The sequence below is a fragment of the Aythya ferina genome (assembly GCF_964211825.1).
Source record: "Aythya ferina genome assembly, chromosome: 1".
Classification (NCBI taxonomy): Eukaryota; Metazoa; Chordata; class Aves; order Anseriformes; family Anatidae; genus Aythya; species Aythya ferina.
In genome coordinates this window covers 205891124-205915392 of record NC_140296.1, presented here as the reverse complement: position 1 = coordinate 205915392, position 24269 = coordinate 205891124, and the positions used below count along the sequence as shown (strand labels likewise).

Below are 24269 nucleotides of genomic sequence, written 5' to 3'. Positions count from 1 at the left end.
TTGCAGCAGGCAACAACAGCCCTTGGCAGCGTTTTGTACCCCGGCAAACCTCCTCACGCATGCAGTAGCCCCCTTCTCACAGCCAGCCCTGGCACCAGCACCGAAAACACCTCCCAAAGGTGATGGTGCAGGCTCTAAAATGTTTCAGAAACTTGTGGCTGTCCCTTGAGAGCAGCGTGAGCTCTTCAGAGCTGCCAAAGATAAACTACACCCTGCAGAATTTGTTCTGTTCCCGTTCTCCCTCCCCGGTGGGCACAGTCAGCGGGAGGACCAGGGCAGGAGGACGCCTGCTCTCACCCTACAGGGCCAGTCCTCTGTCCCCTGAGCACCTGCCTCCCTCGTTTCCCTGCTCAGCCTGCTCATTTCGTGGGGATTAAGGGCACACAGCCCTGCATGGGAGCCACGAGAGGACCGGAGATTAGCAATCCCTGCTCGGGGTGCAGCAGGTACCGAGTCTAACAGGTTTATCTCAACATCTCCTAATCCCCCAGCAGCTGGCGAGTTACTCACCGCTCCGGGAGCCGTGGCAGGAGAGCAAACACACGGGTAAAACATTCGTGCAGCCTTTTTGGCAGGGCGAGGGAGGCGGAGGTGCAGCTGAGACCTCGGGCAGCACCACGTGGGCCTGTCTTCGGGTTCGACGTGGCCCTTTGGGAACGCCAAGCTGGGCACGGGGCAGCCAGCACTCCCTGCACCCGGTTTCCCCACTGACCTCACCCTGCCAAAAGGCAGCTGGTGAGAAAGGTAAAACCCCGCTGGCGGGCAGGACTCGGGGCACACAGCTCCGGGATCCGGCCCATCTGCTGCTGCTGCTGGAGCTGGGCCCTTGCGTTGGGTGCTGGGGGAGGTTGGAGAGCTGCAAAAGGTTGCAAAACCCCATCCCAGCACCCGTGTCTCGAGGCCACCCGGCTCCTCGTCTCGTAAACGTGTGGCCTGATGGCAGCGGTGTCCAGTTTTGGGATCCTCGGGACCAACAAGACCCAGAGCAAGGCCGGCGGAGGCCTAACAGCGACCCTCCCGCCCCCCGTGAGGAGATTATTGGGAACATGGAACCGGGATTTCCACCACAACGTGGCAGTGAGGCAACGGCATCAGCTCCAACAGGAGAAAAAGCTTTTCCACCAGGACAGTGCAGCAGTGCCCAGAGGGGCTGTGTGGTGTCCACCCTTGGAGGGCTCCAAGACCCAACGTGGAAGGAGCTGGGCTGACCCCAAGATGAGTTTCCGTGGGCCAGGAGGTCGCTTATGGACCTCAGACCTCCTCAGATCCCGTCCCACCTCGCCTAAATGAAGACCTCAGTGCTGGGACCTCCTCACCAACACCATCTCCAGTGCGTGTAGGGTTTTCCTGGCCAGAAACCCCACGGTTGTGCATTAAGAAACCCCTAAAGGACCCCTGAGCTTGGCACCTTCCCTTTTTACACCCAAATGGGGTGCACGGGTCCTCTCCAGACACCGACGCCAGCACCCGAGCCCCGAGGAAGATGTTATCAGCTCCTCCCCAGCTTGGCTGCTCTTTTGTTGACTCCTCCAAATAAAGCAAACGTGTGGGCTCACGGAAGCCGTCCTTGGCTTATTTGTTCATGGCTACCGGCCCCACAGAGGTGGCCTTGGTGGGGAGGTCCATGAATGTCCCTGGGGGACTATATAGGGCCCTGTCAATGCCCTTCGGGGCTGAGGCTCGTCCGTATCCACTCACCATGAAGGTCCTCCTGGTCTTCTTCGCCGCCCTCGTGGTGGGCGCCCTCGGCGAGCAGCTTTTTGTGGGGTGAGTCCTGCCGAAAGCAGGGGTGGGGGGGACGGATCCTGCTTGCCTGCACCCTCCTGCATGAGAAAAAAAGAAAAAAAAAGCCCCGTTAGGTATTTCTTTCGCTGATGGAAGCTGTGAGTGCTCCCCAGGGGAGGAATCTTGCACCTTGGGGTATTCCAGGGAAGCTCAGGGGAGCTGAGCCTCAGCAGAGAGAGCTCGTTGCCTATGGGATCTGTTCATTTTTTAAGCACAAAGCTTTGCTAGCAGGCTTTGTTTCATTACAGGGCTCCTGAAACACCTCCCCAGAAGTTATAAATCCCCACTGCCAAGGCGGCTGCTCTGTCGTTTCACAGAAATAACCTCCTCTCCTGTTGACGCGGAGCCTGTCTTAGATATTTCCCATGACTTTAGCCCCTCTCGTGACCAAAGGAAGGCTTGAGACCACCTCGGGCTCGCCAATGTTTCCTTTTTTTCCCGTGTCAGCCATTCTGAACGTGCATTTCCCCCTCTCCACCCCAAATCTCTAATAACCAACGCGATTTCTGCTGCTGCAGACCCGTTAGAGCCACCTCGAGCTTCCACCCAGCCCATGCTTGGGGCCATGTTGGTGGCTTGGGGCTGGGCTCTGCTGCTCACACCGCTCTCCTTCACGTTCCCCCGTGCTCTTTCGTGTCCCCCTGTGCTTCTCCATGTCCCCTCGTACCTGCTGATGGCTCTGGCTCCCCGCAGGGACCAAGTTCTCCGCATTACGGCCAGCAACGAGAAGCAAATCGCCCTGCTCAGGGCGCTGGGAGAGCGGGAGGACCTGCAGGTGAGCCACGCCGGTGCCCCACGAGCCAGCCCCGAGCTGTAGTATCGGGGTTTTGGGTTGGTTTCTTGGTTTTTGGTTGAGTTATGAACTGCCCGTGCGCCCGCTGCGTTTGCCGTGGTCGCTCTGGGGGAGTGAATCCTGGCAGAAAATTGGGACGGGGAGCAGGATCTGCACCCCCAGCCTGATTTCTGGAGTTACCTTTCTGGAATTAAAGGTCCCCAAGCCCTCCTGATCCCAAAACCTGCCCAAAGACCTTCCCAGATCCTTCAGGGCAGCAGCAATGCCTCTTCTTGTCCCCATCAGCTTGATTTCTGGCGCGACCCCACCAAGCCCGGGCACCCGTCCGACCTGCGCGTGCCCTTCCCCAGCCTGCAAGCAGTCAAAATCTTCCTGGAGTCCCATGGAATTTCCTACAGCATCATGATCAAGGACGTGCAGGTGAGGGCAGGGTTGCAAAACCCACCGGTGGGGTGGAGATGATGGGGCTTGGGAAGGAAGAAATGGGCTCTGTGGGGCTGGGTTTACTGCTTCTCCCTATAAACAGCCCCTGTAAAAAATAAAAACAGGGCTTCCCCAGACCTTCAGAAGCCTCTTTTTTTCCCAGCAAACCGTGTTCACCTTGTTATAAATGGCTCGGTCTTCAAAATAGGATTATGATCAAAGTTTAGCTTTCAGGATCCAATCCCTCCTACTGGAGCATGCGCATCAGCCTCCGGTGGTCCCCCCGGGGGTCTCTGGGGGTCTTTCATCCTGAAGGCTCGTGGTCTTCCTCTCAGTTTTTTTTTCTTGTCCTTCCCCTTTGTACTCCTTGGCAGCATGTAAAGAGCTTACACAGCGTCCCCTGACTGAGACAACTGCAAGTTTTGTCTCCTAGCAGTCCTTCAGCTTCTTTTTTCTTCTCCTTAAATCTCCTGGCCACCTGGCCAGATATCAGGGGCTCGCATAGTGTCCCATAACAGTCACTCGTTGTTAGCAGTTGTTCTGAAACCCCCAGACATCAGAGACTTCAAAGAAAGAACATACAAACACAAATAGCTCTCTTATTGACACCTCATGTGTAGTTAAAACATTCCTGGCAGGCCATTCCCAGGGACAGTCACACCTCTGGCAGTGCTAAATCAACCGCAAAGAAGACAAAAAAAAGGCTGTAACTGTTAGAAATAAGAGTTTGGAATAACGAAAGCAAATAGGCTCATGGATGTGAGGAATATTTCGGAAGATTTGGTAATTTGACTAGAATGAGGGGGAGACTGGGACACAGAGAGGAAAGGGAAGAAACCAAAGTCAAGGTACAAGAACGATAAACATTAACCCTTCTGTTTTTCTTAGACTTGTGGTTATCCAAGGGTATGTAAGACAGAAGGTCACATTCATCATGCGGCCCTAGCACTGGTCCATATGGACACGAATCAGATGAATATATATAACAACCTGCCCTCCCATTCCCTTTTCTTGATGATAGAAGACAAATTGCACGCACAAAATGCTCTGAGCCAACCCCCAGCTCCTCCCAGCCCCCTTTATGGCTTTATTTCCCATAACAGCAACTGCTGGACGAGGAAAAGAAAATCATGCTGCTGTCCAAGGAGCGGGAGAGAAGCACCAGCACCTTCGATTTCGCTTCCTATCACACTCTGGACGAGGTACTTTGCTCTGAAGAGAGTTCCCTTCACCTCCCCGGGGCCGTGCCGTGGTTGTGTGCACGGGGTGACATCGGTGGTGGTGGCAGCGACACCCTTGGGACCCTTCTGCCCTCCTTGGGGGGAGAGTTTTGTAGAGCCTGGAGAGCAGGGATCCCTCCTCGTGCATAAATGTAAGGCTTGACCTCTCCCGGCACCTCCCTGCCTTGCTGGGAGATGTCTTCGACTTCATTTTGGGGTCAAACCCTGTTCTCGGAGCCTGGTGGGTTGTTGGTGGAGGCTGTGATGATGTTGGGGGATCTCGGAGATTTTTTCCCTACTGTTCATCTGGTAGTCCACCAACCTCCCTGCTCGCACAAAGGGTTTATATCCAGTTCTGAGCACTTGGGTCTTCTCCAGGGAAGCACCAGATCTTCTCCAGGGAAGCTTTGCGTGTTGTATCTGGTGCCAGACACCCTAAAAACCGAAAAGAAAAACCCGGGTGAGTGGCATGACCCAGCAACTCCTCCTTCCAGATCTACAACTGGCTGGACACCCTGGTGGCCAATCACCCCGGCCTCGTTAGCAAGATCCAGATTGGGGAGAGCTACGAGAAGAGACCCCTGTACGTGCTGAAGGTGGGTTTGGGGCCAACCTCACCTCATCCTTGTCCTTCCTGGGTGTCCCCAAACACCCACCCTGAGCCCTGGCACGGTGGCGGGGGGTGTCCTCCTTGGAGAGCTTCAGGAGCCACCTGGAAATGGTGCTGGGCACCCTGCTGGTGGCTTCCAGAGGTGGCCCCAACCTCTGCCAGCCTGAAACCGTGGGGATTTTGGGGTCAAATCCTACTTTCTCCACACAGTTCAGCACCGGGGGGTCGAACCGGCCAGCCATCTGGCTAGACACCGGCATCCACTCGCGCGAGTGGGTCACCCAGGCCACCGGCGTGTGGACAGCCAACAAGGTAACCCCACGATGGGGACGTCGACGTCTAGGTTTGGGATTTCCATGGGTTCAGCCCAGCTGCAGGTTGGGGGGTGGCTGTGAAGGGAGGGGAACGACCCAAAGGTCTCCGGGATGGGACAGGAGATGTTGGAGATGGTGTCCCCCATCCCTGAGCCCACACGTGGTGAAGATTTGGGTGAAGGAAGAGCAGAAATTGCAAACCAAAGCCACCTCCTGGGTGCTGTGGTTGGACCCGATGGGGAAAAAAAACCCTGCAGCATCTCCACTTCCCCCTCTCCCTACCTGAGCCCTCTTTTAACACCTTCCACGGTGCTGCTCGGTCACGTCCCTCATCCCTGGGGGGTCCCGAGGCAGCTCCTGCTCCTTCTTCCCCTTGCAGCTCGCCGAGGAGTACGGCCGGGATCCCTCCATCACCGCCATCCTGGACAGCATGGACATCTTCTTCGAGATCGTCACCAACCCCGACGGCTACGCCTTCACCCACAGCTCCGTGAGTGTGGGGACACAGTGAGCTGGGGACTTGTCCCTTGTCACCTGGGCTGGCAGCAGGGCAGGGATTCACCTCCCTGCGGTCTCGTCCGTCTGCTCCTAGAACCGGCTGTGGCGAAAGACGAGGTCCATCAACGCCGGCTCCTCCTGCATCGGCGTGGACCCCAACCGAAACTGGGACGCGGGCTTCGGAGGTGAGGCACGGGAGGTGTGCGGAGAGCCCCCACACATCCAAACGTTGGCTCCTCCTGCCAGAAGGGAGGAATCCAGGGGTAAAAAAAAAACCTTTCACGTTGCCCCAGGCTTGGGCTCCAGCGGCAGCCCCTGCTCCGAGACCTACCGCGGCCCCTACGCCCACTCGGAGAGCGAAGTGAAATCCATCGTGGACTTCATCCTCGGCCACGGCAACGTGAAAGCCCTCATCTCCATCCACAGCTACTCCCAGATGCTGATGTTCCCCTACGGCTACAAGAGCGAGCCTGCGCCTGACTTCCAGGAACTGGTGAGATGGCCCCAAAACGTCGGGGCTGCGAGCACCCCGGGACCCCCGCGGAGATCTCATTAGGCGCAACCTGCACTTTGAAGCCCGTCTCAATTCTTATCTCGTGGGGATTGCAAGATGTGCCTCCTGTCTCCCCCAAATTAAGGGTGTTTTGGGGAAAAACAAGAGCAGAAGGGGTGTGGAAGGATGTGGGGAATGTGCCCCGGGGTCTCTGCTACCCCGAGGAGATGGAAATGAGGTCTGTGTCCAGCAGCTCTCAGTGCTTTGGGGTTTTCTGTTGCAGAATGAGCTGGCCAAAAAGGCAGTGAACGACTTGGCCGAGGTGTACGGGACGAAATACACCTACGGCAGCATCATAGACACCATCTGTGAGTCCCCCCCTCAAATAAAATCATCTCCGTCCTCCCCCCGGCGCTGCCACCGCTCACCGGGGCCGTGTTTCACCTCCTCTCCCCGCAGACGTGGCATCCGGCACCACCGTGGACTGGGCCTACGACAACGGGGTGAAATATTCCTACACCTTCGAGCTGAGGGACACGGGGCGCTACGGTTTCCTCCTGCCCAGCTCCCAGATCATCCCCACCGCCACCGAGACGTGGCCGGCGTTGCTGGACATCATGCTCCACGTCCAGCAGCACCCCTACTGAGCCCGCGGGGATCGGCCGGGGAGGGGAACCCCGACCCCATCGGTCTGGCCCCGCTGCTCGTCTCAATAAACGACCCCACAGACAATCCCACAGCCTTTTGTTATTTATTTTTTTCATGGTGGATTTCAGTGAAAGGGGAAAAAAAAAGGTTAAAAAAGGGATTTTGAGCCCTGAGGGGGTTTTATTCTCCCCGTGCCACCAGCAGCCACACCACGTCCCCGTCCTTTGGGACCAATGACCCCAAAGGGTGCGGGAGATCATGTGCAGCTGTGCCCAGATCTGTGGCTTTTGGGGCAGCACCGCCCCCAAAATCCCTCCCCTTTTCTTGGGGCTGGCACCCTCGGAGACAAGTGGGGACACTTCTGGGTGCCAAGTGCTTCCAGGCATTTCCTCTATTATTTTTTCCCAGCTGGAAAAACCGCCACCCTCCCTAATCTCCGTCCCACACCAACTTTTAATCCAATCCCCCCCAAAAAGCAAACACAGCCTCTCCTGAGACCCCAGGCTCGTGAGAAAACCCACACCCTGTGCCTTTCCCAGCCTGGTTTCTCCCTTTTTCTCCCCGTAGCACCGAGCCACGGCCAGCCCCGTGGGCGGTGGGATTTGGGATCTGGCGTCACCTCCCCACGTCCTGCCCCGCCACCAGCTGAGTCACCGACGGCCCCGGCCGGTTTCCAGCTCCTCGGGACGGGTTTGCACCCGGGGCCAGCAGGTCCACGGTGTCCAACCTTGACTGGTGCCAGCAGGAAGCTTTCCCAGGGCCCTGGGAATTGGGGCAGCTGGTGGGGGGCCGGGCTGGGGACTGCCGGGATTTAAGATGCCCCGAGGTGCCGTGGGGATGTGGGGTGAGCTCTTTCGGCTGGAAATGAAGGTCCTCCTGCTGCTGGCTGCCCTGGTGGCGGTGGCTGCTGCCACCGAGGATTTTGTTGGGTAGGGAGGGGGTTTGGATGGTGGGGGTGGCTGGGATGGGGGCACGTCTGGGTTGGGGATGGGGGCCGGGATGGGGACAGTGGCTGGTTCAGCCCCAATGGGACACAGGCACTGGGGGAATGGGGATGGGATGGGATGGGATGGGATGGGATGGGATGGGATGGGATGGGATGGGATGGGATGGGATGGGATGGGATGGGATGGGATGGGATGGACGGGGATGGGATGGGATGGACAGGGAGGGGGCTATGGTGGACCCCTGGGTGCCGGAGCTTCGCCCCGTGCCCCTCCAGCACCCTCTGACCCCGCAGGCACCAGGTGCTGCGCATCGTCCCCAGCAGCACCGAGGAGCTGAGGAGGGTGCAGGAGCTGCAGGACCTGGAGGAGCTGCAGGTATTGGGTGCTGCAGGGTGGGGTGGGGGAGTTTTCGCCCCCCCCTTACCTTTGTCCCTTGCTTTGCACCCACAGAACAGAGCAGGGATGGCTGTGGGTTAGAGGTGATGTCTCCTTGGGGTGCCTGTCCCCTATTTTGGGGTGCTGTTGGGGACGGGAGAGGGGTTAAACCTCTCAGGGTAGAGGCTTGGGGAGGGGGCGATGCTGTCCCATGGGTGGACACCCCCCTCCCATTTCCTTTTCTCCCCCTCCCAGCTGGATTTCTGGCTGTCCCCCCGCGGCACCGGGAACCCCGTCGATGTCCGCGTGCCCTTCCGCAGCCTGCAGCCCCTCAAAGCCCACCTGGAGGCCAACGGCGTCCCCTACTCCATCATGATCGAGGACGTGCAGGTCAGCAGCAGTGGTGGCAGCGGGGGGCGAGGGTCTCGGCGTGGCGGGGGACGAGGTCTCAGCCTGCCCCGTGTCCCCCCCAGGCGCTGGTGGACCACGAGCAGATGCAGATGCTTCGCCACCGCCGCCGGCTCCAGCCGCTCTCCACCGACACCTTCGACTACAGCAGCTACCACAACCTGGACGAGGTGACGTCCTGCGGGTGGGAAAGCACAAGTTTTGGGGCATTTTTTGGGGAAAAATAATAATAATAATAATAATGTGCTGGAATTGCTTTCGCCAAGGGGCTTGCTCCAGCTGCAGGGGTCGTTCATTGCCCTCCCAATCCCTCTCCCACCCCCAGATCTACGCCTTCATGGACCTGCTGGTGGCTGAAAACCCCAACCTGGTCAGCAAGCTCGAGATCGGCCGGTCGACAGAAAACCGCCCCCTCTACGTGCTCAAGGTAAGGTAGGAGGGGTTTGTGGGGTGAGCAGATCCCAGGACCGCGGGTGGTTCCCCCACGGCCCCATTTCTTCTCTTGCAGTTCAGCAAAGGGGGCACGAACCGCCCGGCCATCTGGATCGACACCGGCATCCATTCCCGCGAGTGGGTGACACAAGCCAGCGGTGTCTGGTTTGCCAAGAAGGTACAGGCACCTCCTGGCCACGTCTCATGTCCCCAAAGAGCCACAAGGTCCCCTCTTTCCCCCTCTCCCCAGCTACGGTGTGGCCATCCCCATGGAGGTGATAGTGATCCCACAATCCCCAAACTGCCACCCTCTGTAGATTGTCCAAGATCAGGAGAAAGATGAAGGTCTGGCCTCCATCCTGGACCAGATGGACATCTTCCTGGAGATTGTCACCAACCCAGACGGCTTTGTCTTCACCCACACCACGGTACGGCTGGGGATGGGGGCACTGCACAAGCTCCAGGCCTCCTTGTCCACGTTTCCATGGGGTGGGAAGGGGACAGCTGTGACCTGTTAGTCCCCCCCCGGGACACTGTCTTGGCTTTTCTGCCCAAGGTTGGCGGAGCCCCAGCCCCGGGCACGGGCTGAGGTGGCTCTGTCCTTCCAGAACCGCATGTGGCGCAAGACCAGGTCCAAGAGATCAGGCTCCTTGTGCGTCGGCGTGGACCCCAACCGCAACTGGGACGCAGGTTTTGGAGGTCAGAGCAATCCCGTTCACCCCACAGAGGGGTGGTTGCACCCTCCAGGACATTTCTGACTCGGAGAGATTCTCTGATGTCCCTAGGAAAGGGCTGGGCTTTGCTCTCCTTGGCCAAGACGTGGGTTTGGGCTCTCCCAAGGCTTTGGTGTCCCCTAGTGACCAGTAGGGAAGGAACCACAAAATGGGAACCGTCGTACAAATGTCTAGGTGGAGCCCTAGGAGCGTTCCTCTCTGGCCACCAAGCAGCCAAGGGGTGGGAGAAGCTCTTGGGGTTGTAAATGGGAAGGGTCCTTTGCTCTTTTGGCTCTCCAAGCCATCCACCCTGCATTTTCACCGTCCTCTCCTCCACAGGGTCTGGGTCCAGCAGCAACCCCTGCTCGGAGACATACCGCGGGCCCTACGCCGACTCGGAGCCCGAGGTGCAGGCCATCGTCAACTTCGTGAAGAACCACGGGAACATCAAGGCTTTCATCTCCATCCACAGCTACTCCCAGCTCCTGCTCTACCCCTACGGCTACACCACCACCCCCGTGCCTGACGCGGAGGAACTGGTAGGGGCTGCTGTGGAGGTTTAAGGGGGGCCTGGGCACCCTGAGGCTGCTCTCCTCCAAGGGGGCAGCCTCCATCATGCACCGAGTGGACGTTGGCAAGCCAGGAAGAAGCCCTGGCTCCTCTGCCAGCCCCCAGGCTGAGGCAATTCATAGAATCAGAGAATATCCCGAGTTGGAAGGGGCCCATAAGGATCATCGGGTCCAGCTACTGGTTCCACACAGGTCTACCCCAAAATTCAGCCCATAGGACTGAGTGCACAGTCCAAACGCTTCTTAAACTCTTCTTCAACCCTCTCAGTGAAGAACCTCTTCCTGATATCCAGCCTGAACCTCCCCTGTCACAGCTTGACACCATTCCCTCAAGTCTTACTGTTGGTCACTAAAGAGAAGAGATCATCTCCTTCCCCTCTGTTCCCCCTCGTGAGGAAGCTGCAGGCCACCATGAGGCCTCCCCTCAGCCTCCTCTTGTCCAGGCTGAACAGGCCCAGTGCCCTCAGCCCCTCCTCATCCATCTTGCCTTCACCATCTTAGCAGCCCCATTAGCCCCGTTTTAGCAGACTTTGTGAAAGAAAATTGATCGGGGAGTTTGGAAAAGCTCAAAGGCCGTCGCCTAAAGAAACTCCACCTTCCTGGCATTGTTTGTACCCACGGCATTAGTATAAAACCTCTTTCTGCAGCCTGCCCCAAGCCTTCCCCACCTCATCTTTCTCCTTTCTGTGTCCCCCCCACCCCAGCACCAGGTGGCTGAGGAGGCTGTCGCCGCTTTGACTTCTCTGTACGGCACCAAGTACACGTACGGCAGCATCATCCGCACCATCTGTAAGTAACGGGGCTGCCCTGCTCCCACATAAACCAAAACCCCCTTTCCCAGGACAGGGGAGAACACCTCCCCACGCGACCCTACAAGGTGAAGTGACCGTTTTTGCTGTTTCTTCCCCCAAGATCAAGCGAGCGGAGGAACCATCGACTGGACGTACAATCAGGGCATCAAGTACTCCTTCACCTTCGAGCTGCGGGACACGGGGCGCTACGGGTTCCTGCTGCCCGCCAGCCAGATCGTGCCGACTGCCCAGGAGACGTGGCTGGCACTGAAGGTCATCATGCGCCACACACTCGAACACCCCTACTGAGGGGAGCTGAGCAGTGGCTGACTCAGCTGGGGAGAAGAATGCAATAAATTGCTGGAAAGAAGGAGATAAACGTCTCTTATTGTGGGTTCCTTTCTTCCAATTGTGTCAAAAAGGTTTTTTTTCAGTGTTTTGGGGGGTAAAATGTTCTTTCTGAGTGACTCAGTGTTCCTGGGGGTGGTCAACGTTTTGGCCCAGCAGCCCCACAGGGGTTTTAAGGACATAAAAGCAGTGGGACATGAAAGGAAAGTGCTTGTTTTCCCTCTGCTGGAGCAGTGGATGGAGTAGGGAGAGGCTTAGCTGGACACTGGGCAAGCAGAGACCTCAGATACCTCAGCTGTGCACCATCCCCAGTGGTCAAGGTGGCTCTGGGATGTCCTCAGGGCAGGTTAGCAAGATTTATTTTGCGTTTCTGGTGTTGAACACCAACTTGTAGCACTGTTAGAACAGAATCTCCTCACCTGCTGCGATCCCTGGGTGATGGGAGTTCAGCCCCTGCAGAGCCTCAGCCCCCACGGACCCTCTTCAAACTGAAAAGAGGAACTCAACCATACATCATCATTTATTTTGTATTAAACATTTAAAACCCCCAGGCTATACACAGCCTGACTGTACCCATCCCCTCCAAGCAATGCCAAATCAAAAGTCCAAAATACACAAATCCATCAACAGTAGGGTGACAGGGAAGCACGTTCAGTTCTTGTTTTGTTGCCCTGGGTTAGGAGGATCACAAACAGCTCTGAGAGTTTTGCCCCTCTGCTTCAGAAGTAGGTTTTCATGCAGTCCAGAGCAGCCAGGGATTTGGGATCCTTCTCATTTTGCTACCTGGTGGTTGGAGGTGCTGCCTGTTAGATCTATTTTTATTTTTTTTTCCCCCAATGACATTATCATGGAGCAGCTGATTTGGGACATCAAGATCAAAATATGCAGTTGTACAAGCCCCATTACACCCCCACACTCAAAGCTAGACATAGCATTTCCAGGATGCTTCAATATCAAATTCCTTTGAAAGGTTTAGGGGGACATCCAGCCTGTAAAACCATCAGCCAGAAACTAAAACGCCGAGAGATGAGTCCACTCCTCTAGACCTAGAGCATAGGAAAGCGTGGACAAGGTTCCTGCAGCTCCTGCTTTGGTCTCAGACCATTTAAACAACCACTTCTCTCCCCAGAGGTGACACAAAGACAGGCTGCTTCATTCAGAATGTGATTGATTATGCCTGAGTGCAAGAAAGCTGAGCAGTTCATGATGGCGAGCTGCATTCACCTTCCCAGGGACAGGAAAAAATAAGATTAAGACAGACAGACCCATTTTTTTAAATTTTATTATTTTATTTGGGTGTTCGCACTCGACGAGCCTGCCCCTTGCAGCACTAAGTACAAACATACAGCCTCCCTGTGAAAATGCAAGACACCTGCGTGGATAGGGTGGAAGGGCAGCTTGCCCAAATTAAATGGTTGTGCAAAGCAGTTTTAAGGGTTCTCTGGGAAGCTGAGGGCTTTAAGATACCTCACTTTAATTGGCTTTTGTTACATAGAAAAATATAGATCCATATTTGAAAACACGGGCATTCAATGCTGAAGTATGCATAGGCCTTCAGGATATTTTTAACGTGGCTCTGCCCTTCCTTTCTCCCCTTTTTCTCCCCCTCGGGGCATCCCTACACAGCATGGGAGGTTTGTGCTGGTCACTGCACAGAGCTAAATTCTGTGGTTCTGCTCTGCTACCAAAATTTGTCACTAAGAGGAGTGAAAGAATCTGAAAAGAGTAGTCCAGAGGCAGAAAAGCAGCTCGTTACACAACCTCTTGCTTTCACAAATCCTAATCATTCAAGGGGTCACGGGTACAGAAGGCAAAGCTCACTCCTGTAGTGGAGGTACAAAGAGAGGTTGTGATAAGTGTCCTCAGGGATGCTGAGCCTTAAACTGATAAACTTGGCCTTGTAATTTCTTTCTCTCACCTTGCCCTTTCACCTTAAGTTTCCCCTGTGACCTGCACCAGGGTCTGCTAAAGATCATTTGCTTATGTCAGAAGGGGAAGGAAAAAAAAAAAAAGCCACACAGTAAAACACAAGACCAAGAAGCCAAAGCCAGGTAAAGCTGAGCAGCACTAGGTGAGGGCGAGAGGAGCAGGATCTCTCCACAACCATCTACAAACGCAGGCAACCTCGGTTCTGTTTTCTCCTCACCCTGCATCAGTTTTTTCACTGATGAGTTTCAGATGATTCCTAGGTCACCCAGGCAATAGTGGTATGATGAAAGCACCAATTTGATGAAAGCTGTGATACTGGTTTCCTATAAAATCTTCCTGCCCTGCTTGGTTACCACATTTGCACCCCTTTTAGGTTGTAGGGACCCAGTGAGAGGGCAAAAGAAAATTTCCCTTCAGCCACCCTAACCTTAAAGCAGCTGCTCCAAGTAGGAGAGTGAAGAAAGCACCGGTGTGCAGTTGAATCAGGGAGACAACTCTGCTAGCACATCTGGAAGAGGAGCACAGCAGCTGATCCTGCTGTAAGAGCCAGCTAAAACCCTGCTCAGCTCACAGCCTTACCCTCTCATCTTATTCAGAGCCCAAAACACAGCACAGGAGCATTCTCCACAACCACAGCGAAGAACAAAGTAGAAAAAGCACAGTCAGAAGTCAAAATGACTGACAATAAGGGAGAAGAATCAGTTGTTTTCCCTTCCAACTCACCTTCAAAAATACAGAACTACTTCACAAATTGCCCACGAGTCAAGACAACCATCACGTTACTGTGCCATGCTGGGCATTATTTCCAAAAACAGCTTTATTACAAACACTTCTGTTCATAAACATTTTTGAAAAAAGAAGTCACGGAATCCTTTCTCCATTATTTTGGCAATTTGCATCTCTGCTAAAAAAACACCGAGGTTTTTGCTCACAGATGCTTTCCTGGCCCACTGACCTCCACGTGTTCTGCTGTCAGCACAAGCTGCAGTTCTGGGCACGGCACAGAGGGAACGTTTATTACAGACACAAATTTTTTTAGCCTGAACTACAAGTTTCACAGCACCTTTCCTGCTGGTCGCAGGCTTTGCTACCAGTTTTATTTCCCTCCCCTACAAAATCAGTTATTCCAGTCCTGTCCTGCCACTGCACCTACAGGCCAGCCTTGCCAACGCGATGCTGTTGCTGCTTCTCTAAAACCTCAACCCCTCCAGCTCTCCCCCTGCCTTACCCGAGCTGCCTTTTATAAACCACAGCTGCTTTTCCCCCGTGGATTCCTAAAACGACAAACGGGCTGCACTGCTCAGGGTTCCCAGAACCTGGACATTCGTTTATTCAGTGCAAGGAGACGCCGCTGCTTATTTCCACGGCCTGTTCTGGAGGCTGCTCCTGCTGAACGAGCGGCTGGTGAGAGACCCCACGTTGGCAGCAGTGGTGGGGAGGCTGGGGCTGCTCCTCACGGTCGTTGCCTTGGAATCGCGCCCTGAAGAGCCACGGTTAAGACGGCCTGGGGAAAAAAAAGAAATCAGAAATCCAGGTGAAAATGTGTGCATGATGGAGCACGGCAACACAAGATGATTTGCTGCCCCTCGCTGGCTGTCCAGCTCTTACCCTAAACACACAAACCTTTCAAAAATTCAGGTTTTGGGGCAGTCTCAATCTAGCTGTGCAGGAACAGAAGGGCTAAGAGCTTTCCAAATATACTAATGGTCAGGAAAACCTAATGGCATTCAAGCATCGTAGGCCTCACAGAACCAGGATTTTGTCATAATGCTATAGAAGATTTAATTTTGGGATCAGCACAGTGTAGTTCTTTCTCAGTTTGGAGAAAAAAAACCCTCTCCTTCTCCCAGCTACCTCATGGAAAGAATTTGGCAAAGCAGGGAACTGCTGCAGGGCAGGCTCAAGGGCTACAGGATTTATCCTAGCATTCATCCTGGAGTCTTACTGGCAGTATCTGAAGGAATCTGCTCCTCTTCTAGGTAGTACTTAATCTTTTGTAGATCTTCTGCAGTAAATCTCCATTTATTCTCAGCACGTGTGGGTGGCGCTTTGGGAGCAGCCTTTTTTCGGGCGGATCCAGGGGGAGCTGCCCCCTGGCAGGATGGGGGGAGCGAGCCGGTGACGAGTCCTTCTGGGATCTTCTGTGCAAGGACTTTCAGGCCTGCAGACGGACAGATCACTTATCAGCTAAGGTGGGATCAGAGATTTGGGATTTTACCAGCAATGGGTGACCACCCATCCATTCCCACCCTCCAGCTCACAAAACCCTTGCTTTCATCCCACGTTGCCCTGTGCCCGTTGCCCCTTACCTCCAGATAACATGAACAAGTTCTCAAAGCCCCTCTCACACATGGTCGTGGCAGCCTGGCTGGCCAGCCTCTCGTCGTCATCATACAAAATTATGATTTTTCCGTGGGCATTTTTCTGAGAGGCAGGAGAGCTAAGGATTCATTTGTAAACTCAGGGTGACCGTCACAGAAAGAAGAAGAGATAAAACAAGCAGGGATGGAGGCAGAGAGACTCTTTTTTTGATTTGCAAGTACCAGGCAGGAATGCATTCCCTTCACTTATGCTTTAAAAAAAAGATTCTTCATTAGCTGAAGCTTGCCAGACACTGGAAGGACACAGCCTGATCCCCACTGCAGTGCAGCCTTGTGAACATGTTTCAGTGCTGATTTGAAAACTGGTTAGTAACAGGCAACAGCAAGAGGCAATTTGTTGAAAATCTCCCCTGCAGCCCTCGCAAGCTTCCAATTTGGGAAGTTCTCAGCCTAATCCCAGCTAATAATCCTCTTTGTGCCCTCCAGAGGGAAGCCAATCCCTATCAAGGTACCGAGAGGAAGCCAAAGGATTTGATCAGTGCCTCCCTCAAGAAGCTCAGCACTCCAGCAACAGCGTGGAACAGGCAAACGGCACAGAATTGCCTTCCAGCAGCCAGAGCCAAGCTCACAAAGTGCCAAAAAATTCAGGCAGCTCCCACTGGCACCAAGAGGCATTCGAGCTCTGAGGAACTCAAATCCAGCACCTGCTGGCTGCAGCAGAGCCCCCCCCCGATTAACCACAGCTAACAGAAAGAACCTCACCTCCTACTCTCCTTGGAGTCCCAGGATTTTCATGGTTAAACTCTGCCCTGGTCACAGCAACTGCTAGAGCTGCAGCTTTTTTGAAAGCCCTTGCCAACACGCCCCCGATTTTATTCTTATTTTTCTGTTTGATTCCAGCACTTTATAAGTAAAGGATACATATTCCAAAATACTATTTGTATATGGGTTCATGGTTCTAGATAGCGTTGCGATAGGATATGAATAAGCTGCAGAGGAAGAAAAAAAAGAAAAAAATCATACAGTTGCTAACCAATAACCCTCACACTCTGGAATACAACTGACACGGGCTGGTAAGAGAACAACAGATTTGGAAACCTGCTGACTAAGGGATTAACAGCAGATTGGTGCCCTCATCCTTTTCCAGGAGGGATGGGTGTGCTGGATGAGTGCAGAGAGGTTCTGCAGCCAAGGGATGTCCTCCTCGGGGGGAAAATTTGAAGCCTGGCCTGCCAGCATGACACACAGAGCTGTGTGTGACCCCAGCTGACACAGGCTGTGGTGGGACTCCATCTCCTCACCTCCAACAATGTGACATTGGTCATAAGCATCTCGGTCTCGCACGTCCAGAAGCAGGAAGGGGCAGTCGGGGTAAGGCAGGTCTTTAGCCTCTGCGTCCTCTTTCTTTGGAGTGTCCTTTTCTATATCCAGCTCACCAACACCACTTATCACACTGCAAAAGGAAAGGTGTTATGCTGCAAGCCTCCCTCTGAACACTTTTGTACCTTTTAACCAAAGTGCTTTTTGATCAACTTCTCTTATAGCCTGTTCCCATAGAGCACAACACCACATAAAAATTGAGAGAATCTATTTTGGGCTTGCCAGTACATTGTAAGAGACTGATTTTATTTGTATAAGAATAGACAGTACAGTGTCACTGTATGACCAAATCAGTCAAGTCCAGGTGTTGTACTCAGCACCCTAAGTAACTAGGGAACATTCTTTGAGGTGAGGGAGAAAAATTCTTCCTTGACAAGTGATGCATCAGGTTTGGAAATTCTTTTTCTAAGTCTCAGGACAATGCATTAAGATCGATTGGGAAGACGTTACTGGGTTTATAACAGTTTATAACATGGATCCCTTGAGCTGAGGGAACTGGACTGAATCCCACAAACACATTTCTTTGTCAGCCATTCAGATGATCCAGTAGCAACAGCGTTGGGTTACAACCTCAAAACAGACTCAGATAGGAAAATCTGCTAACTCTCTATCTTAATTCCATCCTCAGACTTGCAAAAACAGGCTTTAATGAGAAAAACAAAAAACAAAAAACAACAACAATATAAAGCCACTAACAGCAATTTAAAATAACCAGTGGGGTAAAACCAGTTATCTGCCAAGACAGAGTTGTGTTAACGTTCTCATCAGGTACCTCTGCAGCGTGGACCGGTACGATTCCCCAGCTCCTGTGCTGTTTATGAACAGGACTGGACTGGGTGGTGTCCCACTGGGGCTTCCTTTCCCATTTGTCCCTGCCGAGAGTTCAGCATCTGCATCAGAAGCACCATCTGGGAAGAGAATGTGGCACCAAGAGTTAAAATGCTGCAGGAAACAAGCAGGTTTTAAGCCTGGTTTCTATTTTTAGTCTCAAAGTGCGTCTCAAAGACGGCCTTATCTTCATCCTCTTCTTAAAATGACTTACTGAGAGCCCCATAGGAAAAAATAAAGAGCCATACGATTTTTAAGAGCTCAAGATCTCACTTTTAAGCATTCAATAGAACTGCAAACCACACAGCATGAGGTCTTTCCTATTTGCAAGCCCGCAAACAGCTGCAGGCCACAGATGATGCCATTTTTCTCCTTGATTAAAAGGACTTGCTGAGTAACTATGTCTGTCAGGGCACAGTTCAGCACATGACAGTGATCTACAGCTCTCTCTCTTTGTGCTCACAATAAATGTTGTTACCTTCCAGCTTGTGGATCTCCTCATTCGTCACTCCTAAGGTTTCATCAGATAGAGAAGCAACCTGGATGACCTGCAGGAAACAAAAGCAAGCAACAATGCCTCAATACACACACACTGGTGTCACTGAAAGACAGCAGGGATCATCTTAAGGAAAAATAATCCTCCAGCCAAAATGCCTTTAACTCAGCGTACCTGTTACCGGACTTCAGGGTCAAACACAGTTGGGGATTTGAGGTCTGCACTGCAGGTCTGCCTTTTTTATTAAATGGAAATTGTACCAAAAAGAAACAACAAAACCTTAGGGCAAAGAACAGCCAGCTAGGCCGTGCTGGCGATATCAGATGTGTCAGATGTCTTCTGACATTTACAAAGTTCAGTCACTTACAGCAACTGAAACATTTCAGAACATATATCCTGGAGAAAACCTCAAACAGCTGGTATAAGTGGCCCGTGACAGCAGACCTACAACACTCCCATAATAAATCAGTTCATCCCAACAGTGGGAGTCAGTTTTGGTCGTGACAATCCAGTGTAACTGAAGATATAATCCTGCAGAAGTCTGCTCCTTCAGTATTTGCAAGCTTAGCCTTCCCTTTTCCCTTTACTCCTTAGAAGAAAGCCTGTCTTTTTCTTGTTTTACTGTTTTTATTGAACCAGTATAAGAAACACTCTGCTCTATTTGCTGATTGTATTTATTTTTAATATTTTGCTTCATTAATTAAAAGCTATACAGAAAGCTTTGAAGCCTCAACTTTCCATATTCTGCAGTTACAACTGCAGTTAGGGAGGGTTTCAGGCTGGGGCTACTTGACCCAAAGCTCAATGAAATCAGATTTGAATACTACTTTATGTGGTCCTTTTCTTCTGTAAGAGGCTTGAAGATCCTCTTAAGTGAATGGAAAAAAAAAAAAAAAAACAGCAAACAAGAAAACAAATAAATAGGGAACAAATTCCAGAACCAGAGTTATCGCAGCCTTCAATTTGCCATTACAGGAGTTTGACTGCTCTGAAAACTTTGGCCTGTGCAGGAAGGAGCAGGAAAATCCAATTACAAAAGAATTATAGATGGTAAAATCCTACATAACTAAACAGAAGGCTTTAGGCAAAGCAAGCACGCTGTTCACAAGAGGGAGCTTTCAGCAGTCAGGGAGAAGAGCTATACGTACCAACTGGGCAAAAGTCGTCACTTTCAATCTTTTAAACAGCTCATCCTTCTTGTATCTGTAATCTTGAAAAACAAAAAGAGAACAGTGAACATTTTGAAGCAATTCTCAGCTTTTGCAGATGCCAGGTGACAGGCTTGGTCTCAACTATTTTTGCAGGCTCTTAACATGTGAGATTTCGGGGCAGTAAGCTTGCTCTGAAGGATCAGAGCAGCCAACCTAAAGGCCTCATGAAAACTCCTAACAGAGAGAGATCGCGTCCAGGTACAATTAAAACGTAGAAGGCAGATTTAGTTGCTTTTACATTCTAGTTTTACACCTCTTAGTTTGGGCTTTCTGTTCTCACTGAGGGAAGGAAGCAGCTTCATGAATTTACCCCCTCTGCCGTTCTTTGAAGCCCACTATGACTGCAAACTCTTCTATTAAAATACTTAATTTACTCGAATTTTTAATTGTATGCATTTCAGCAGAATCAGAGCGTGGGTATACCTCAGCCTCAGCTTTTTAAACTACTAAGCCCAAGTATTATACACGTATATTTAATCTTACTGATAAAAATGGTCCAGGTTTTCTTGCTTTACCTGCCAATCAAACTCCAATTCCTATGATTTGTTAACACACATTTCTAAGGAAATGTCTTTGTCTTCTTAAGCCTGAAAACCAAGCGGGCTGTTGGAGCAGCTGGCAAACAACCAGAGCAGGGATTAAGGGTGCTAAAGAAGCGATGACAAGGATGGAAGCACTGAGATACTCGAGATGTGTAAGAACCAGGAGGAGAGGAGCCTTCAGGTGTGTGCAGTGGGAGAGGGAAGCTAAGGCAAGTATCAGTAGGAACATCTTGATATGAAAGAGCCTCCCCAGGGAGATAATGGAAGTCCCATCCCTTGGGAAGTTTACAGCTAAAAAGAAGACATCAGGGAGGGTATGAAGGAAAAAAATATAAATATATAAACCTGTCCTGTACTGGCAAGGAAAGGCAAAGAAGATGAACAAGATTCCTTCAGTACCAGGCGTGGTGGCTGTAACAAAGCTCTGCGTGCAGCTCCTTAACCCCAGAAAGCCAAGCTCCAGTCACCCTAAGCTCCCTAAAACCCACAAAATCGCTCCTCCTTTCTCCCCTCCTCGCTCACAGGGCTCCAGCTCTCAACTCCCAGGTTTTTATTTTTTAAAATAAGAAAAATCCTTTGTGTTTTTCTAATATCTTAAATAACTGCTGGAGGATATTCCCAACTGCTCTCTCCCCAGCTGTTCAGCTAAGAGGGCTGATAACGCAGCCCAGGAACTTACCAAATCCAGCCAGTTAAGCAGCTCTAAACCCTGCCATCTGCTGAACGCTCTACAGCTTAACCAAGGGAAGATGGGGGGAAGAGAGGAGAGGCTCCAATCTGTACCCCTGTAACTGCCACACAAGCAGCAGCCCCAAAATTGGCTCAGGGAAACTCTCAAGATGAGATATTCATAGAAAAGAAGCCAAGTGGATGCTGGAGGCTGGAATTTCTTCTTGGTTACAAGGGGCAGTGAGCAGCCTGAAAGAAATTCTGCTCGGAGAGGATTCTCCCTGCACACAGTCAAGAGGCACTAAGATATTGTGAGCTTTTCCCTCTAGTTTTTTAATTCCCATCTCTTAAATACACTCTCTGCAGAAGCAAAACAATTAATTTTCAGCATTCAGAGCAAGGAGAGTTCCCAAATTCAACATCCTGCCCTATTTGATTGTTAGGCCACGAAGAACTGAACGTGCTACTACATTTATCTGAGCAAAATCAGTGCCCATCCAAACTAAGCCAGTGTGTGCTGTCCATTTCAAACCACATCTGAAGGACAAAACGAGGTTTCAAAACATCAAATAGCTTCAAAATGATCCTTGTGGTCCTTGCAAAACTGACTAGTCTCAAGCCTCAAGCTCAGGTTGTTAGAAACTCCCTCTGTAGCTCGGAATCAATCATTATTTCAGCTGCTCAACACAAAACCCACACGTAGCCCACAACCAAATGATTAAAAATCCCCATCCACAGGCAAAAAGAGCTTGAGCCTTGTGGAGAGGAAGAAATTATTTTAATTTAGAGGGAAAAATAGATGGAAACGTGGAAAAAAAGCTGCTATTCCTAAGCCTGACCTGGAGCAAACCCCCTTGAATGCTCGGAGCTGCTACTTCCAAGCAAGAACAGGTACCTGGTGCTGTCCTGGGAAGTCCGTTTGGGTTTTCTGACATTTTGCTCCAGAAAACGTGTCTCAAGCCACGATTACTCTGGTGTATATTCAGAGAAGTTCTTCTCCGTGCCTCAGCAACACCAGAGAAAGGGAAGAGACTTGGTGCCTCTCAAGCCAGCCCTCCAAAGGACAAATAATCGGGGTTCCAGCTGCTTTATTTTTGATTCCACGGCAGGCTCATGGTATAAAGCCTCTCTCTCACGTTACCCAAGGAACAGAGAGCTGACTGTGCTGGGTACCTAGAGCTGAGGCCAAACGGTGTCATCTACCCATGAGAAATCAAGGGAGGGGAGTTTCTAAATTGCCTGGGAACACAAGGTGCCCATTCAGCACCACCATAATGAGAAAGCTTCTGCCGGGCTCCAAAACCCCGCTGAAACAAGAGATCTCCTGCACGAGATGAGATCAGATTCGCGGGGGAGATTTCAAACCAACAACAGGCAACACAACAAGATTTCCAGGGCAGATAGAGAGCGACGGCGAGCCGGCGTTGGGGGCTGAAACTTTAGCCAGGTTTTGGAAAAAGGAGGGCATTTCTCTGCTGACTTTCCCAGAAGCAAGCAGCAACAAAGGGCCATTCTGCAGGAAACCCGGCACAAACGTGCCCTGTGACCTCCCTTTCAACCCCAGCCCCGTTTTTAGGAGCACAGTAAGCGGGTCTAGGAACTGAAAGCGAGCATTCAAAAATCCTAATTAATCCCCGTTAATTACGAGGTGTTTTCTTTCACCTCAATAAACGCGCCCTGTGGGTTCAAGAGCTTTCTGGCTCTCCGTGTGAAAATAACCCTGGCAATAGCTGAAAATAAAGCAGCGAAACACTTTTAAAAGCTTATTTTCAGGAGGAAAACAGCCACAAATAAAAGTCAGCTGGGTTTTCAATAGCCCAAATAACCCAAAGCCTTCAAAACCTTGGTGGTGCTGGTAAAAACTGATGAGGAACACAGGAAAGAGCTTGTCTAGCTCCTGTTTTCTAATATTCTGACTAAGTGTGCTAAAATTATATGAGAAAGAGACCTCTCAGACCTGCCTGTCTCCTACCTTAAGTTAAATCTGTAATGTCCTACCAGGAAAGAGAAAAAAGCTACTCAAGATACTCACTTCTTTTGATCTCCTCCAACTTCTCAATGTATTTCGTTAAGCTGCACCCTGTAACAAGCATCAGTTAGAAATTATTAGTGGTTTTCTTAAGCTACAAAGGCTTCAGCATTTTGGTTTTGAAGGAAGGGACCACACGAGAATAAAACAGTTCAGTTGAGAGGGACCCACAGCGATCATCATGTAAAACGGCCCGACCACTTTGGGACTAACTGAAAATTAAAATCATATTAATGAGGGCATGACCTAAATGCCTCTCCAACACCAAAAGCCATGGGGCATCAGCCACCTCACTAGGAAGTGCCCCCACTGTCTCTGGGGGCACACGGTGCTCTGTAGGTCAAAGCCTCTGCCACTACCTAAGCCTCCATATCTTAACAGAGTCTGAAATCACCATCCTGTGTCTGAGGAAACCAAAATCAGGACCTCGGTACCCAAATCCTGCCTCTGACACGTTGCTTTGAGTGCAAACATGGCCATGCAGCCCCTTTCCTAACAGCTTTTCAGGTACTATAGGCAAATTGGGTAAAATTTGATCACTTTAACAGTGAAAAAAGCTCAGCACAAACCCTCCAAGTAATTATTTTGATTTATGCCTTTGTTAAGTTATTAGTTAAGGCAAGAAAAGCTCACATACAGAAACCGTCACATCAGAACCTGATGTAAATAATAAGGGAAGACACAACAATGGCAACGAGAGTTCTGAACTGACTGCGTGGGGTAAAACATGGCAAGTTTGGGGCAAAACACCCCAGGCAGCGTATCCATTTGTGCTCTCTTATACCTGTGCCTGGCAGTTTTTACCCCCCCAATTCCACTTACCGGTATCGAGGCGGGTTTTTATGTGCTGGTACTTGGGGTTCTGAGGGATGCGCCTGGTTAAATACTGTTTTAAAAGGGAAAAAAAGAGACGGGGGTGTCAATGCACAGCTACGCATCCGCTTGGAAGGCTGAGAGCCTTTAAAAAACCGGCAGAAAAGGCAATTTTAGGAGCTCCGAGACCATTTTAAGAGCTCCAAAAGACAGCGGGGGGAACGAGAACATGGCCACCGCCCCAGGCAAGGCCAGACCCGAGCCCCCAGCCCCTCACCACAGCGCCTACAGGCCCCGGGGGCCGCCACAGCCCCAAAAATCGCATTTCTACCCCCAAACCCGGCCCCGCTCCCCTCGAACCCTCCCCAGCGAGCCCCAGCCGAGGTCCCCTCGCCTCACGGGAGGAGGATGAGGAGGATGAGGAAGGCTCCGGGCCGTCCCACCTCAGGCTGCCCGCCGCTCCTCCTGCCCGACATCTTGCCGCCGCCGCCGCTCCTCTCCTCTCCCTCACCCTCCCGCCCAACCCGACCCCGCAACAACCCCCGCCCCGATTGGCCGCCCGCCCCCGCCGCGGCCAATCGGACGCCGCCGTTCGGGCCCTGACGCCGCTCAACCGTTGCCAGGCAACGGGGGGAGACGCCGCGGCGCTGAGGCCACGCCCCCTGGCGGCGGTGGGCGGGGCCT

General features: G+C 51.9%; 2 protein-coding genes across 3 annotated transcripts; one reads left to right on the top strand and one right to left on the bottom strand.

Moving 5' to 3' along the window:
• Positions 1–1623: 1623 nt before the first annotated feature.
• On the top strand, positions 1624–11398 carry LOC311430832 (uncharacterized protein). Its single transcript, XM_084507714.1, has 23 exons — positions 1624–1767; positions 2479–2560; positions 2864–2998; positions 4105–4203; positions 4716–4817; positions 5042–5143; positions 5525–5635; positions 5738–5828; positions 5937–6136; positions 6420–6504; positions 6596–6774; positions 7352–7474; positions 7523–7713; positions 8025–8106; positions 8362–8496; positions 8580–8684; positions 8840–8941; positions 9023–9124; positions 9264–9374; positions 9555–9645; positions 9999–10198; positions 10933–11017; positions 11141–11398. The coding sequence occupies exons 1-23, from the start codon at positions 1625–1627 to the stop codon at positions 11326–11328; spliced, it is 2844 nt and encodes a 947-aa protein (XP_084363840.1). The 5' UTR covers position 1624; the 3' UTR covers positions 11329–11398.
• Positions 11399–14095: 2697 nt separating this feature from the next.
• Positions 14096–24096, bottom strand: CEP41 (centrosomal protein 41). Of its 2 annotated transcripts, none has more exons than XM_084504467.1 (11): positions 24029–24096; positions 23595–23658; positions 22776–22823; positions 19470–19531; positions 18304–18373; positions 17770–17905; positions 16919–17070; positions 16539–16606; positions 15606–15720; positions 15242–15457; positions 14096–14800 (listed from the first exon to the last, which is right to left on the bottom strand). In XM_084504467.1, exons 1-11 carry the CDS (start codon positions 24059–24061, stop codon positions 14652–14654), a joined length of 1113 nt encoding a protein of 370 aa, XP_084360593.1. In that variant the 5' UTR covers positions 24062–24096; the 3' UTR covers positions 14096–14651. The 2 variants fall into 2 exon arrangements, with proteins under 2 accessions (XP_084360593.1, XP_084360592.1); XM_084504466.1 differs by lacking the exon at positions 24029–24096 and adding an exon at positions 23775–23831.
• Between the last annotated feature and the right edge of the window lie 173 nt (positions 24097–24269).